The sequence below is a fragment of the Amia ocellicauda genome, chromosome 17 (assembly GCF_036373705.1).
Source record: "Amia ocellicauda isolate fAmiCal2 chromosome 17, fAmiCal2.hap1, whole genome shotgun sequence".
Lineage (NCBI taxonomy): Eukaryota > Metazoa > Chordata > Actinopteri > Amiiformes > Amiidae > Amia > Amia ocellicauda.
The window spans coordinates 1,643,396-1,660,543 of record NC_089866.1 but is presented as its reverse complement, the minus strand read 5'-3'; the positions used below and the strand labels follow the sequence as shown (position 1 = coordinate 1,660,543).

The following is a 17,148-nucleotide window of genomic DNA, read 5'->3' as shown; positions in this document are numbered from 1 at the left end:
AGAATAATACATATAATAAGAATAAACGTGTGCCTGTGAAGTCACGGCCACAAAATTGTCTCATTAGTCCATTCACAGCACAATTAACGAGTGGGTAAATGCTGGTGTTTGTGTGTGTGTGATATCTATATCTGTACACATACACACACCCTTTCATGTTTCAGAAGATCAAAGCGATTTTCAGTGGCTTTTCTGAAGCGCTCGGTTGAATGCAGGGGATCTTTAATATTTATAAACGTGTCATTTCTCTTTCTAGAATTACACACTGAACTGTGAACCTAAACACAACCGATGCGCCCCGAGGCAAGAGGAAACCGCTCGGCGTCTTCTGTTCCAATTGGGGTTTCATGCACATCATCGTATCGCACGAGCGTCGACACCGGCCGCAGTCAGACTCGCAAAACACGCTTCCTCATTCGTTTAGGGACGCCGGAGCATTATCCCAAGAACTCGGGTTTTACACCTACGGAGGAATTTGCGTGCCGCAGGTTTTAATGCGATCCACCGAGAGGAGAGATGCATCACCGGCGTGCGAGTATCCGCAGGTGCTGCGGGACGTTTTCCTTCGGCGTAGAAAAACAAAACAAATGGCATAGAAAAGGTTTCTTGATGCCCCTGTGGAGCAAAGCAATTATCAGTTTGTTTTCAGCTGAGGATTGAATTAACATCTGTTCCAGAGCGCTGGCGTCGGCTTTGAATACTAGTAATCGGGAAGAGAGAGAGATTATTTAAGGTAGAGAATATGTTTGACAACCGAAATCTGCTCCATGTTGTGAAAGGAGAACTTTTTAAAGTCGTGAATCTTTAACATCTGTGTCTGTGACAGCTAATCGATTTAATCCTCGGTAAAAATCCGGATTGTAATGTGTCCCTGACATGATAAAGAGAACAGAACAACAATCCTGTGGTTTCGGCACAGCCTTTTACGTTTTAAATATGATCAGTAGTCAGTGGGGTCTGTGGGACGGCTGCCAGGCGGCATGGTGAAAGGGGGCGCCAAAAAAATCCACCAACAAGAGGCTCTGAAAGGCCAAGAATTTAGGGCACTGAAGACACCACAGCCGGCACGTATCGCGCGTCTCCGCAGCCCTGGCACATGTACCACTCCTCACAATGAAAACTTTCCTACATGAAAAGTGACCCAGAGAGGCGTGTGGCCGCCGATGACCTCCCTGGCAGGCCCTGGCGTGCCGCAACCGTCGCATTTCCATTAAGAGACGATGGTTTTAGGGAGCAATTAAAAACGCCAGAAGAAACAGCCGCCTGTCTTCTCTCCCTCGTTTTTATGACGGGGGCTCTGTGTTTCTGTGGATGAGCAGATGGCCAAGCAGGCAGGTTGATAGATAGATATTAATTGTAATTATTGCGGTTTTAGTGGAAGGTCCGCGAGGGCAGAGAGACATTTACATCGGAGGCCATCACGGGCCCGTGACACCGCGGAGATGCTGCGGGAGCCGGACGCCTTAATGAGAGAAAGAAGGTGCTGTCAGTGCATTGATTGTTATTGATTTTGTGCAGGGTAATTACTTGATTAAGAAATGGAGTTGCTAACTGGACCCCTGCCTGCTGTAAAGTGGATTGTTTCTGCAGATATGAAATGGGCTCTGAGCTTCACCGCGTCCGCGTCTCCGCCGGCTCACAGCGCATCGATTGACACTACGTCAGGCCAGACCGGCAGCCAGATATTAAATCAGTTCGGCAGATCTTTTCTCCTCCCCCATCTCCCTCTCTCTGGCTCGTTCTTTACATGGGGATGTAAATGGAAAATGACACCGGCAGCCGGCGGCGCAGGTGGGACGGATTCCTGTTTCCAGTTTGGTGGAGAATGAAAGTAAAGAAAAAAAAACTTCCTTGGCACCGCAGAGTGATTTCTGCAGAGTCCAATAAAGCTGTGGACAGCATTGCAGCCGGCGGAGCGGTGCCGTGTGGGAGAAACGCAATGAGCAAATGCATCCTCTCCTCCCTCCTCTCTTCTTGTCCTGCTCCTCTCTCTCCTCCCTCCTCTCTCTTCTTCTCCTGCTCCTCTCTCTCCTCTCTTCTTCTCCTGCTCCTGTCTCTTCTCTCTCTTCTTTCTTCTCTCTCCTCCTCTCCTCTCCTCCCCTCCTCTCTCCCCTCTACTCTGCTTGCTCTCCTCTCCTCTCCTGGTCTTATTGTCTCATTCCTCAATTTCCACCCAACTGAATCAAGAGGCCTGAATTAGCAGCTCTGCTGATTAATCCGAGGGGTCGATTCACTTCTTAATGAGATGCCATTTCGGTTATTTCTTTAATGCCAGATTTCTTTCGTAATTATATATGGATATCGGCACTTCTTTATGACAAAGCATACATTTCCTCTTCAGCTCTGTAATTAACAGCTGTGGATTAATGAGCACTGCCCAGTTCTTTCACTTATTAATATATACGGATGTTTGAGATCTCGCTGTGGATGAAGTAGGGTTTAACGAAGGAATAAAAACTTAACGAGATTCCCTAAGCGACGTACGAGTTGCCTTTTAAGACGGTTGCTACTATAATAAACAGATTAAATAAAACGGCATTTGTTTCCGAGCCCAGTGTGTCTGCGGCGTCTTGATTTAACTTTACTTGTGTAAAGTCGTCCACGGTGTAAAGTCTTTCCTTTTGCTGCATTAGGAGCTGGGGAAAATTGCTTCTCAGTCTTACTTTAAAACTAAAATGGTCTCTGTTGTTTATTGCATTTAAGGAGCCAATAAAGTGTGGGGTGTCGGCGGCCAATCTTTGCCCTCTGCAAATTGTGTTTCCAGTCACGAGTTTCTCGGGGGAAAAGTTTCCTGGAAGAGCGAGGAGGTTTTGACCGCAGGGGTTGGGAGCTCGGACTGCGGGCTGGCAGCTGCGAAGTGTGATAAACGGCTGCACCTTTAAATTGAAAAGTGAAGAAAGAAAGGGAAACAAGAAAAGAAAAAACAAAGCTAGAACCTTTAAAAACAAACCAAAAAGAAACTGCAGAGAATTGGGGATCTTCTATATTAACTCCTGGGCCTAACTTAGTTTTTATTTCATATATGATTTTAAGATGACTACAGAATGTGCCAAGTTGGCATTGTTGGGAAGGTAGCGCTCGTCCATGGCTGAACCGCGTAGCCGTGTGCGTGTGTTGTGTGTCAAACGCTCCAGGGCGGCTGCCTGGATAGTCGGCCCAGAAAATACCCACCGTTTGTCTTCGTTATCCGGCGGATTAGGCTTTCCTGCGGGTTCCTCGCTGGGGCCGCGTGCCACTCAAACACATCCGGCTCCTTCCTCTTGGGCACCCTGTGGTGAACGGGCCGTGTGAGTCAATATTGAGAGAGAGGGAGAGAGAGAGAGACAGAGAGAGGGGGAATGAGAGACGGATAGACAGAGGGGGGAATGAGAGACGGAGAGACAGAGAGAGGGGGGAATGAGAGAGAAATGGAGAGAGGGAGGGAAAGAGAGGGAATGAGAGACCAAGAGAGAACGTCCTGTGAAACCCTCTCCCCACGAGGGGGCGATCTCTCCTCTCTCCTCTCCCGTCGCTCGTCTCCGGGCACTGGATCGCTCCTCCGCTCGCACGCATCTCCCCACATCAACCTGTGTGACCCGTAGCGCTGTAATAAGTAAATCTATAAACAGACAATCATTAGTATGTGCCTTCCAGGCCCCCCCTCCCCCGTGCCACTCTCATAACCACTTTAAAACTAATTATGGGCTAAAATGGCATTGTGAGTTTTTTTTTGTAATGGTAACAGAAAATAATTACAGGGTGAGAAACGGGGATGTTTTTTCAGCGGTGCGTTTCTCCCGGCAGACAGAAGACGGAGGAGCTGGAGGCCGAGCGCCGGCGCCTCGAAGAGCAGAACAACATCCTGGAGATGCGGCTCGAGAGGCACAACCTGCAGGTACGCTGTGTGACAACTGATTAACGACACCCGGGCTGCTGTTGCTCTCTCCTTTAAGGCACTGCGTTTAGATAAAAGATAACCTTTACCCGTTCAGAAGAAGGCTTTGCAAAGGGCAACGGCAACAACAGAAAAACTCTTCTTTCCCAACTCTTCCCAGACTCCTCTGCTTCTGGCTGGTGTTAACTCTTTGTGTGCTGCAGGACAGAACTGAGGGAATGTGTGTAGCGTTTGTGTCTCGTCTACGTTGAAGGCAACAAAAACATCTATAACCTTAAACTGTGTCATAAATAAACTTCTGAAATCAGGGTTGTTTATATTGACAACCATGGCAGTAGCTGTAGCAGTCAATGTGCCTTCTAACACCATTAAATCATATTAAGTATAAAAAAAGAACGGCGCCAATGCCATGAGAAGAATTGCACATAATTCCCGAGTACTTCTGCTGAAGGTCTGGGAAGAATAAAGCATTTAAATGGGCGCCAATCGATGCGATCGCTGGAGCCGAGAGGCGTCCGTGTCTGTGGAGACTCTATCGCAATAACAAATAACTTTGGGAACCGAAAGAATGAGAGAGAAGGTGGCATCAGCTTCCCGTTGGACGAGGCCGTTTAAGACGAGAAAATGGGGGCGTTTAGCCGAGGAATCGATGACGCATCGAGGGCGTCTGGGGAGGGAGCTGGAGGTAATCGCGGGGACGCAGAGGACGGAGGAAGACGGGATTAGGAAGATTTGTCGAGTGAATACCAATGATGCGTCTGTTTGTGGTCCAGCCCTGCCTGGCACTGTGGCAGAGAGGAGGATGTTGAGGGAGCGACCGCCAAATCCACCACATGGATACCGATCGTGATGTACGGTGCCTCCCACTGTCCTCCGGCTCCAGACCTGTTTTACAATCACCCGCTGCCTGGTGCCTTTACGAGGGGACTCTGTGAAAAGTAATTGCTGCTGTGCACCGCGCTCTCCGGCGGCCCGCCACCTGCCAGGGCAGATCCGGTCTCCTCTCTAATCCCTCCTTAGTTCTGACCCCTCGGATCCCAATAAATTCTTCTCTCCCTCTAATCCTTATCGAACTGGCGTTGGGCTGGACGACTCGTCTCGTTTTGACACTTATTTACAACGCATCAAATCCACGTTTAATACCGCGTGTCAGGGAAGCCGAAATTGACAAGTGTGATAAACAGAGTTTAGCAGCCGTTTAACGCCTCTGCGGCACACTTTGCTACCAGACCTGTCACTGAGGCCCTTTAATTGGACTCGCACCGCGGAGGAATGGGCGCTTGGGGTGACGTTATTGGGAACTTTCATCTAAGTGGCTAATGGTCGGGCAGACTTTCTCCTCATTAAGTGGAAAAACACAATAAGTACCATTCTTCTGTAATGTGCCTCCTGAGGGATTGTGGGAAGGAAGAGAGCTACAGGTTTTCTTTCTCTCTTGTTTGTTTGTTTATTTAGATTTAAAGTGATCGCCAGTGATTGTGCTTGATTACTGCATCCAGGCAAGGGAATTAAATCCCTTACAAATTACTACATCCTAAAGCAGCTCTCAATGTGTGTATCCCAGGTGTGAGCGATTCCCGTCGATACAGATGGATTTATGCTCTCATGTAGTCGAGTGCTGCTTGAAACCCGTTTCGCAGGGATAGATCACAACGGTGTGTGTTATTGTGTTTGTCTGACACTTTTGTATCCGGTGATTGATCAGGGAATAAACCTGATCTTCTAACAGACATAAGTAACTAACCTGATAAATACGTGACCGTGGTGTCATAGCGGGGAACTCTGGTTCTTGGCAATTTCTTTCATTTGTTTGACTTTAATTTGTTGATTGGTTTTGCAACGGAAGGTATCTACAAAACATATGCTTATAGAAAATAAGATCAGATTGACATTACAGCACTCGCATATTATAAAGAACAGAAGGTCAAGGAGACTGTACATCTTATTTATATACATAAAAGCTGGGCTGGCACCATTAACGTCTTGAGATGGTGAGAGATTGGGTTTGGGCCGGGCATCTCATTGCGGTGTTGTCGTGCTGTCTTCTGTGAATGCATTGTGTCTCGGTCTGGTGTAATGGACAGGTATAGTGTTATTCCCTTCTGTTCAGAGATAAGAGTATAATGTAGTTCTGATTACTAATCCCCCCCCTGTACTGGCAGCTGTTTTGGATATTTTAGAATCGTCCCCCCCTGAATATTTTAGGTTATTGTACTCTGAATGACAATGGTGCTGAAATGAAATGGATTTCACTTTGTACTGCAGCGCCGATAGCATCAGTCTTTTGAAGCAGCCTTTAGAGAGCGAATACAGATGTCTTTTTTTGGGCCCCAGGTTATCTGCTCCGCGCGGTCGGTGCCGAGAACTCGAAGCGTCTCCCAAATGTCTTCTGAGTTTAACGATTCGATTTCCCGATCATATCGCCAGAGAGAGCGGTGCCCCGGCGCTCGGGTAGGGGCAGCAGGCCGCCAGGCAGTAGAAGGTGCCCGTGGTCTCAGTGGCCGACCTTTAGCGTTAGTTTTTTCCGTTGTGACTCAAAAGCGGTTCTATTTCTGTCTTTTAATGACACACAGAGTTGATCGAATGCATTGAAATTCAGACGAACAGCAGCAGCAATAAATCATAATCATAATTGTTATGATCAGCCTGTTGTGGTTGATTGAGAACAATACAAACACCTTCTCTTGGGGGGGGGGCTACAGGTTGGGAGTTAAGAGAACAAAAAAGGCAACTTCCCTCCTAAACCTTGAAGTCTCCAGTTTCTGTGTTCTCTCCTGGTACTGCAGGTCCTTTGAGGTCTGTATTGAGCAGCAGTATTATGGTCAATGCTGGGAATGTGGTGTTGAATTTGGGGCTGCTTACATCCAGTAGATTTCATGCTTTCTGCTCTCGTTTGTTGCTCCCTCAACAGAGGGCTTGTTTGTTATTTTAGATAGTCGCTGTTTGTATCTTCAACTTGCTCCCCACAAGGGTCACATCTTCTTGCAAAGCTGGAAAGGACGCCGGTCGGTGGTCACAATGCAACGGATGCCTTTTCTTGACGTTGCCCCCTTTGACCTGGTGGCTGTTGGTCTCCAATTCCCCATTGCCGTTTCTGGGTGAGGGAATTGAGGAGAAAAGAGGAAAAACATAGCTCTTTGTCCAGGACTTGTGAGCCATACATCTCTTAAGAGCATGGTCTTTAATTCCAATTCTTGGAAGAGGGCTCATATAGTTATTAAACTGTCCGGCTGCCCCACACTCCAGATGTTGACCAAACCTCAGTGTGGTTGCTTTTACGAACCCTGAATTGATTGTAATTCCTGAGGCTTGTGGCAGCCGAGCGCCGCAATTCTCACCTTGAGCTGACACACACCGAGGAAAGCACACACTTCACACAAAATGGCCATCAATTCCACGGGTAATTTCGGAGGGATAATTTCAAGTTTAGCGCGGATAATGGCTTCTAAAAGAATTTCTTCTGTTTTAATCTGTGTCGGGGCAATCCAGGGAGAGAGCAAAATATTTCAGAATCTATTTTAAGACCTCTGATAACTAACAAGATCTGTGTAACAGCTTTCCAAGTGATAGGACTGTCACCTCTAATACTGCGCCGCAGATTGCATGCTTCTTTGAAATTGGGTTTGTGCAACAGGAATGTGAATGGGTTTTACACAAACCGCATAGATAATCAAATTCAATAATCAGATTTCACTTTTGGAGAGACGAGTTTGCCCAGAAGCAACGGGAAACCATATGTTTAAGAATAACCGCGAGAGAGCGGCTTGTTTGTCACGCATGGGCTGTGAAAACACCTCGCGAGACGCAGCTCCTCCAATCATTGTCTCTCTTAATTAATGATCGCGTTCGGAGAGAGACAGGGGATGGAGATAGTTTCTGTTGCTCTCAAATTATTCTTGTTTTCTTTTTAAAAATATAAATATTCTAATGTGTGTGTAGGCTATATACATATGAGAGTGCTTGTGTGTGTGTGTGTGTATGTATCACCATGAGCCCATATCGATCCTTTCCTGGATGAACGCCTCCTCAAGATGTTTCCACTCGCTTCTATTGACCGCTTTTCTCTCCACCGTGCCGTGTTGTTTGTGTGCCCATCCCTGTGCCGTCTCCCCGAGGAGTTCTGTGAGATCCAGTCTGGCCTGTTTTTCACACTCTTTTCCTTAAGACACTCCTGTTCTCTCCCGGCTGCGTGTTGTGGTGCGTTACCCTCTCGCTCCAGTCGATGCACGGGCTTTGACCGTAAAAAGAAATCCCATCAGTGCTGGCAGTACAAAACATTCCCAGAACATGCAGCCCCTCACACACATCCACCTGTACATCACGCACACGGCTGAATCACGGGGCCCGATCGTCTGTTCCTGGAAATAGTGTCCCCATTGCACCGAGGAAGCAGGAAGCAGATGAAGGGATTTCAAGGCCTAGAGGAAGATCGATTCGAGACCTTGTCTTGCAAATAGAAAAACGTTGTTTTCACATTTCACGCCATCTTACACAATACAAAAACAACAACAGATAAAACTGCCCAGCTTCTAAACCATTAGGAGGACAGTACAGACCAGCACACCACATCACAGGACGGTGAGACGGCGCTGATCGGGTCGGCAGTGCTTGAGTGAGTCGCAGCCCGGCGGACACTTTGAGGAGATCAGTGTCTCTGTTCGCCTTGACGATGAACCGAACCCCTCGCTGGCTGCTCCTCGTCGCAAGGTGTCGTTTGGCACCAAAGACCTGGCAAGAGAAGCCTAGATCGGCAGATGAAATTGCATCAGTGCCTGGCTGTCCATTATCCTTCAGCTAGTAGGTGCATAAAAAAGCTTTCTAATGGTCAAAGAAATTGCATGAGTGAGACAAAGTGTGTGTAACTCATTGCCCGGCTCAAATGACCAGCCCAAGGAAGGACAGGGGTGTTGTCCTGTTAAATCCAGCGCTGGATACTAATGAAATGCTGGGCTGCAGCTTGGATACGCTTTGGACACGACTGAGCGGTTCTGCCCGTCTCTCCTGTACCGGCGGCTCAAAGCAGAGCTTCGGCTAATGAGTGCGTGACGCACTGCCCCCCCGCAGGTATCGTTCTTCGAAGTGTGCGATGACGTTTGCTCAGTTTCTTTTCTGTACAAATGTGACTTTAAGCTGGACTTGAGGTGTGGTGTGGTTATAACACAGTTGAGGCACTTTCACGTGGGATTTTTAAAGTTTTTCTCCCTTTGACAGGCAGTAAAAGTAATACAGCCGCCAGCTTTGGACGCTGTTCCTTAGCAGAAGATTTTTTCCTACTACCAGATGGACGAAAACGTGCAGAAAACTCGTGTAGACCGGCGATAGCTGAGTATGGGATGGCAGAGGAACACAGTTGGCGCAGGGGAGAGCTGTGTGTCAGGAGTTTTCTAGTCGGACCTTTCTATAAACCTCCAGACCGCTCCCCCCCAGCCAGCGGAGGCCATATCCGACAGGACGAGATCCAGCTCCTGTTAATTTAGCAGTTGCCAGTATCCGGCTGTGAAGCGCTCTCCATCCCGACAGTGTTTTCCTTCAAGATATTAAAAGTTGTTGTTCTGAAAGAGAAATCCTCTGCCTCATCATCAGTCTCCGTTACGAGCAGCCGGGGGCTTCGCTTTCTCGTTAGTCATAGCTGTCAGCTGTTGTTGTTTTTTAATTGACACTTGACGGCGGTTCCTTACACTGTTTCTGGCACATGCAAGTCTTCCCAGACAGTTCCCGCTCTCCCCGTAATGGGAAGAACAAGCAGTACCTGCGCTCGACTGACAAGGCCGCGATTATAGCAGGAGAGCCGCGCATTATTGCCGTGTTTGTTAATTATTGCTGACCTTTTAGCAATTAGGCGGATTGTGGATAAAAGCGTCTTCCACCCTCAGCAACGAAACAATACATTACAGCCATAATTGCCGTTTCATTATGGATTAATGAATGCCTAGTTTTCATCGTGTATGGATTTATTTATTTATTAACCGATTCAAAAGATTTAAATGATTTCTCCCCGCCGTAAAAAGAGAATGAATGAATGAACGAACGAATGAAAGAACGAATGAATGAATGAAAACTAACACCAGAAAGAGCAGCAAAATGGAGGAGAATACAAAATATCTACTTGTTAAGCCCCCAAATTGCCAGAAACAGAGTGGAAACTGCAGTCTGAGGAGGCGGCTGGTGTGTTTAGCAGGCGTGAAAGGCAGATCCACACATTCGGTCAGGGTCCGCTGGAAAGGTAAGCTCTCTCTCCCGCCTGCCCTCCTTAAGTGAGTCTCCCCAGGGCCCCCCCGAGCGCGGCTCCTCCACAGAGCCCGCCGTTAATCCGTTCAGCTGCGCGGTGAGGCGAGACCGGAGAGAGGAGAGGGCCCTCTGGAGACCCGGCAGACTCTTCCTCTCCTGGCGCTCCATTACGCAGAGACGGTGTCAGAGGACGGCCAGGCTCACTGCAGGAGAAGTTAAAAACTATGCTGAAGTTTCTGTCGTACGGGGAGCTGACGGAGGCGGTGTCGATAAATAAACATGATGGTGAGAAGTGAAGTGTGTGTTGAAGGATGCCCCCTGGCCCGACTGGCACCTCCTGATCCCCTCACAGTTCAGTGTTGTGGTTCTCTGTTTTAATCTCGACAGTGCTGACTACACACAGCAGGGATAGGATTTGTGCGGCACGTAATGAGATGTGATGGCGGCTGAAAGGTTCTGGGCTTCCTGGCCACTGTGAAACGACCAGAAATCGTGGGTCCGCAGATCCAGGCCTTTTGGTTGCACAAGGACAGCAGAATGTCCAGCACTCCTTTGTTGTTTTCTTCTTGTCTGCGGTCATTTTTGTGTGTGTGTGTTTGGAAAACATATTTGTCTTTTTTTTCCACTGCTTCTGTAATCTGCTCCATTGGGGGGATTGTTCTTGGTGTTTGTTTCATTGTTTCTTAAACCGTTTAAAGGATATTGCTGAGATATAACTTCTCTCTCTTCTGAGATGCGTTTAGATTGATGAAGTATCTGATACGGCGGTGGGGGAAGGTCCTCGATGCGGTGCGGGGGGCCCGTGTGGACCCCAGAGCAGCCTGGAGCATCGTCGGGCATGCCCTGTCTGGGCAGTTTACAGAAAATTGCAAAAGCATTACGGTACTAAATCTAATATGTCTGACAGCTGGAGTGAGTTGGAAACCTCACTAGCATTAGCAAGATGGATACAGTAGTTAATTTTGTAGCGCCCAGTGTGTGGAGAGGCCCTCTGCGCCGGCTCCCGCTCCCCCCAGCCGCTCGCACGCCCGTGATGTCGTCCGTGTGTCTGGTTCCATGATGGAGGCGTGAGGTTTGCGTGCTCCGAGCTCACACCAGGCAGCCCTTCACAGAGGCACAGATGGTGAGGTTTTTAAAAATACATAGGCCTGCTTTTAATCTGCGATCACTTGCCTTCTTTACAAAATAACGAAGGCGACACATGCAAGTCGGCGTGTTTCCTTTCCTCTTGTCAAACTCTAAGCAGCTTATTTCTGCTCTGGGATTGATGCTGAAGATATGGTAATTATGTAACCTTGTTATGTAAAGTCCTGGGTGATCCATTAAAATTGATTAGGATTGTTTCAACTTCGTTACAAATGGAAATACTTATCTGGTTATTTATTACCTTGACACAGCCTGTCCTGCTGAGTAGATAACTTGACGTTCCCACGGTGGACGGTTTGATTTGGATGTTTTCCAGGTTAGACGACACGTGGACAGCACTTAAACAAAGACAGAAATGCCTTGAACAAAGCAAAGATATGCAGCTGTGATCAATTAAACAAACTGTACCAACAATGAAACCCTTCCTTTCATATAACAAAAAACGAGTCGGAAAAGATTTCCACACGCTTTCTTCACGGACACCTTGTTGGATTAGCCCGAGCTCAGTTAACGGCACGGTTCATTTTGGAAGGAACTGATAAGATCTGTTTGACTTAATACCTTAAACTCAGAACCAAGTTATTTGCTAATGGCTTTCCAGCAGGATCCATAAAAGTAATTATATTTATGCAAAACTCTTTCAGAAACTCCTAAATTAAAATTAAAGTAACCCTTGGAGATGTGCGTTAGTAATACAGAAGCTAATTTAACCCGGGAGTCATGGATCTGACAGTGTGGACCGTTTCTAGAGCAGAGATCACCGGTCCGGCTTGTGTGTGCCTCAATACTGCGTCGTCAGCAGTACATAAGATGTGACTCGCTCCCTGTTGCGTGTTAGAATGATGTCCGCCGTCCTTTTAGTATTCTTGTGCTGTCTTTCTAGATCGGGAATACCTACGGCTGTGCAAGGCGCTATATGGGCTGCGCTACAAGACTGTGGTCCGGGACAGTGTTTCCTCCGCAGCCTGCTCTTCTTTTTTCTTTCCACCTGCCCCCGATGATCACCTGTTTACTCTTCTCGGGGTGGTGGGGTGGTGGGGGGGCTCACATTAGGAACTACTTAGTCAGCCCTGGTGTTCATTGTAAGGATATGCTGTCTAATATATTGGTGTCTGTGTGTGTTTCTGTCTGTGTGTGTGTGTGTGTGTGTGCATGTCTCTGTCTCCATTTGTGTGTGTGTGTGCATGTCTCTGTCTCCATTTGTGTGTGTGTGTGCATGTCTCTGTCTCCATTTGTGTCCATCTCTGTCTGTGTGTGTCCGTCTCTCTCTGTGTGTGTGTCTCTGTCTCTGTCTGTGTGTCTCTGGGTGTGTCTGTGTGTCTCTGGGTGTGTCCGTGTGTCTCTGTCTCTGTTTGTGTTTGTGTGTCTCTCTGTGTGTGTGTCTCTGTTTGTGTGACTCTCTGTCTGTGTGTGTGTGCGCACTGTAATTTCGTCACTGTGCTCTCATAAATATGAGTATGCTAAACCCTTTTGTGTCGCATCGGAACACATTTCTCTGTCATTGTTTCTCGATACGCTGACAGTGATGAAGTGGGGGGGCGTTGGCAGTATTAGTTACTCTGAGAGGTTTTTACTCTTTGTATAAGAAATGTAAAATGATTTATTAAAAAGTGGCACAGAAAGACGTCTTCACCAAATCACTCGGTTTTCAGAATTTCAGTGGGTGTTTATCACTTTCAGAAATGTATCCGGATAATGACTTATTAAGAACGAGAGATTTATCACCTACGCCCGCTTGGTGTCTAATTAGGCACCGACTGAGGGTCCTCGTGGCTGTAGGTGCCCAATTTGGGCAGTTTTTACACATTTATTTACAACCCCAATTCCGAAAAAGTTGGTACAATATGGAAAATGCTAATAAAAACAAAGAGGAGTGATTTGTAAATGTACTTTGACTTGTATTTAAACAAAAAACTTTTAAAGACAAGGTATTTGATGTTTTACCTAATCAACATGCATAGTGTTTTGAAGGTAAATATTTTGAAATTGATGCATGCAACACGTTCCAAAAAAGTTGGGACAGGGCAATTTAGGAGTAGTAGCGAGTCGAAATACGAAAGCGTCAGAGAATAATCCAACACTTTGAGAACAACATTCCCCAAAGACAAATCAGCACTTCTACAGTGCACGATATAATTAATAGATTCAAGGAATGCAGTCAAATCTCGGTGCGTAAAGGGCCGAAAACCACTTCTGAATGCGCGTGATCTCCGATCCCTCAGACGTCACTTAAAAACCGTCATGAGCCCATCCTGACATGGGCTCGGGAATACTTTGGTAAACCTTTGTCAGTCAACACCCTTCGCCGCTGCATCCACAGATTCAAGTTAAGGCTTTACTATGCGAAGCAGAAGCCATACATCAACACTGTCCAGAAGCGCCGCCGACTTTTCTGGGCTCGGTCTCATCTGAGATGGACAGCAGCACAGTGGAATCGTGTTTTGTGGTCCGACGAGGCAACATTTCAAATAGATTTTGGACAAAACAGCCGTCGTGTTCTCTGGGCCAAAGAGGAGAAGAACCATCCAAGCTGTTATCAGTGTCAGATCCAAAAGCCAGCGTCTGTCATGGTATGGGGGTGTGTCAGTGCCCATGACATGGGTAACTTGCACATCTGTGAGGGCACCATTAATGCAGAAAGATATGTACACATTTTGGAGCAACATATGCTGCCATGCAGACGTCGTCTTTTCCAGGGACGTCCCTGCATTTTCCAGCAGGACAACACCAAACCACATTCTGCCCGGATTACAAGCGCATGGTTGCGTAGGCAGAGAGTGCGGGTGCCGGCATGGCCTGCCTGCAGTCCTGACCTGTCTCTGATTGAGAATGTGTGGCGCATTATGAAGCGCAAAATAAGACAACGAAGGCCCCGTACAGTTGCGCAGCTGAAGAAATGCTTAATGGATGAATGGGGGAAAATTCCGCTTGCTAAACTTAACCAACTGGTGTCTTCAATGCCCAAACGCTTAATAAGTATAATTAAAAGAAAAGATGGTAAACAGTCCACTGTCCCAACTTTTTTGGAGTGTGTTGCAGTCATCTGATTTGAAATTAATGTATATTTTCAAAAATAAATTCAATTCACAAAGTAAAACATAAAATAATGTGTTAATAATGTGTTTTCTATATAGTACAGGGTGAGCTGATTTTTCAAATGACTTTGTGTTTTTTTGCATTTTCCATACCGTCCCAACTTTTTCGGAATTGGGGTTGTACTATGTATATTATTTGATACTGCATAATTCATTTTTGACTTGTTTTGTGAGTCTGTGAGTTTCCCAAAGGATGTCCCTGCTCGGGGTCCGGGCCCCTCTTTGTGGAAGCCCTGCGTCACGGCTTTACCCGTCCCCCCCCGCGTGGCACCGCCTCTCTGACCAGGCATGGTTACCGCTGCGCTGGGCGTCCTCCCAGCCTCACTCCCCAGGCGGACACCCTGCTTCTCGCTCTCCTTGTCACAGAAAACAAGAACATCACTTCTAAAGAACTGAACTGAAAACTCAACTAAATCTATTTTGGGAGTTATCGAGTTTTTCGCTGCTGGATCTATCTTATCTGTTTGCTGAATTGCTCAATGCAGGCTGGGCTTTTCACACTTATTTATTTATCTATGCGATGAGACTGAAATTCGGCCGTGATGTCTTCGTGTACCGCGGTGCGTCAGTCCAGATGCTGTCAGTTATTATTATTTGTGTGGCTTCTTTTTTATTAATGTAAAGCAATGATGAAACGGAGATAAAGTCATCAACGTATTTGCTTTTATAAAAGTTATTTTGCAAATGCATTTTCACCTTGCTGTGTCTGCAGCTGTGTTCAAACGCTGACATTTCAGTTGCCGCCGGTGTGCGCCGCTCCCTGGGTTTCACACGACAAAAAAAATAACAATAACAACACCCAGGATGCTGCACTTACTTGGGAAAAATGGATGTATTATTACTTGTGTTCATAGGTTGAAGTGTAATGCTTCTCTGAAAATGTATCCACTTATTTCAGCAAAATATTTGTGAGTAAATAACTGTTTTCTGAATAATCATGTTTAGATACGGGACTGAAGTGTAAGCAGATCTCGGCGGGGAGTCTGTAACAGCTTGCAGTCTTAAATTATCACCAAATAAAACAAAGCATGCGAACGCCGAGGAAGCAACGCAACGGCCGACACACGCTGCGCCTCCTGTAACTGTGTAATTCATCCTCCCGAAATGAGCGAGCGAATCATAAAACTGATGTTTCTGCAAACGCACCGAAATAATCTAATGATCTGGAGACGATTCATGATGGGCCCGACACTCGAATCAGGCTCTTGTTCCTCCTGTTGTCAGACGTGCATTACACTCGGCGTGTGTTGAGAAGTAACGCTATAAAGGTGGAAGCGTTTGATTTTTTCAGCTCAGCGTTGTTTTAATTATTTCAAAACCTCACAGTAGAAGACTGTCCTCGAGGGAAATTTGAAAGTGCTATTAAATAAATAAAAATAAAAAAATGAGATTTACCAGTATGCTGGAAATATGCTGCTGTGGCACCTGACGGAGGGGAGCTCTGTGCGATTGTGCGATTGACTGAGCGTTGTGTCACACACCCCCAGGTTAGGGATGCACTCTATGGCTGAATCGCTTGACCAAGTTCGAGATGCACAGATTGGGGTGATCTTAACCCTTTCCTCTTTGCGTTAATGCAGAGATAATTCATCCTCATGTCTCAGTTTGATCCCAAAATGTTCTGCTTCCTGTCCTGCCTGGATAGTATTACAGCTTCATTGCATCATCACCCCTATAGTGAGGGAGAGGCGGTCTGTGGCCTTCATATCAATTCTGTTTCTTTAATTCGTCTCCCTGGGCCGTATCTTCAGCCTTATGGCGCTGGGCTTTGTGACCTCATGTCGGTTAATGATTTTATGTCCTGTATCTATTCGTTTATTTTCAATTTTAACCCTTGTAATGCAGCTTGAAAGTATAAAACCGATAACATTGATTATGAATGAATAGATTTATTACATTATAATAATCTTCCACAGGACGGCGGTATTATTTAATGGGTTTCAGAAAGCGTCAATGACCCGGTAGAGAGAGGTCCTTCCACCACCTGATCAGAATAACAACCACTGATCGTCCGGAGGAATTGAATGAGTGAAATGCCGATTTTTTTTAAATCCGTCTCGTTCGCCACGAAGGTAGCTAAATGACAGCGTTGTGGTGTGGATCAGCCTGGCGAGCCACGAAGAGATGAAAGGTGCTTTCTAATGGCTCTTTCACGGTGGTTTATTCGTGGGGAGGGGAGCAGCCACTTCAGTGCCCTCGACAGGAAGAGGGATTGATCACAGGCCTGGGCAGGGAGACCTGACCCCTCTGTCGATGAGGGGACGAACTCAGAGGGACAAAGGAAGAGGCAGGAGTTGGGTCGGCGATCTTCTCCCCTCATCCTCGGCTCACGCTGGGAGGCGATGTCCGGACACGTACCCCCTATGGGGACACAGTGCTGCCACCGATTTGAATCTCTGTGTTCCCTCCCTCCCTCCACGATGCCACGGCACAGCTGGAGACATGGACTCGGCCGCCCGGGTCCCGCGCTCGTTTTTTTTACATCTACTTCACGGTTTCCCACCGAGCAAGAGCTGCAGTCCTGAGGCGCGGCTGGAATAGAAATGTGATTGACAAAGTGTTTCTCGCGGAGTGGGTTTGGAAAGCCGGAATGCTTTTTAAATGTTAACGCGCACCGGCTGAGCTGCTTTTCCGCGAGCGAACTCGGTCGGGTTCTTGCTTGGTGCTCAGGGGTGAGTGTATGGATTTTCCCCATCTCTCGCGGTGCAGTTTAATATGGTATCAAGCATAGGAGCTATCAGTTACAGCTGTAAGTACAAGCTCTAAAAAATTTGCTTTGTGTGTTTCTATAGGAGCCGTCACCGG

The 17,148-nt window shown here is 46.9% G+C and overlaps 1 protein-coding gene across 2 annotated transcripts in view; it reads left to right on the top strand.

Moving 5' to 3' along the window:
• mad1l1 (mitotic arrest deficient 1 like 1) overlaps window positions 1-17,148 on the top strand; it is a 210,729-nt gene that overhangs the window by 83,695 nt on the left and 109,886 nt on the right. For both annotated transcript variants that reach the window (XM_066689196.1, XM_066689197.1), the window contains exon 15: window positions 3,784-3,874. In XM_066689196.1, coding sequence (XP_066545293.1) covers window positions 3,784-3,874 — 91 coding nt within the window. The remainder of the gene's footprint in view (window positions 1-3,783; window positions 3,875-17,148) is intronic.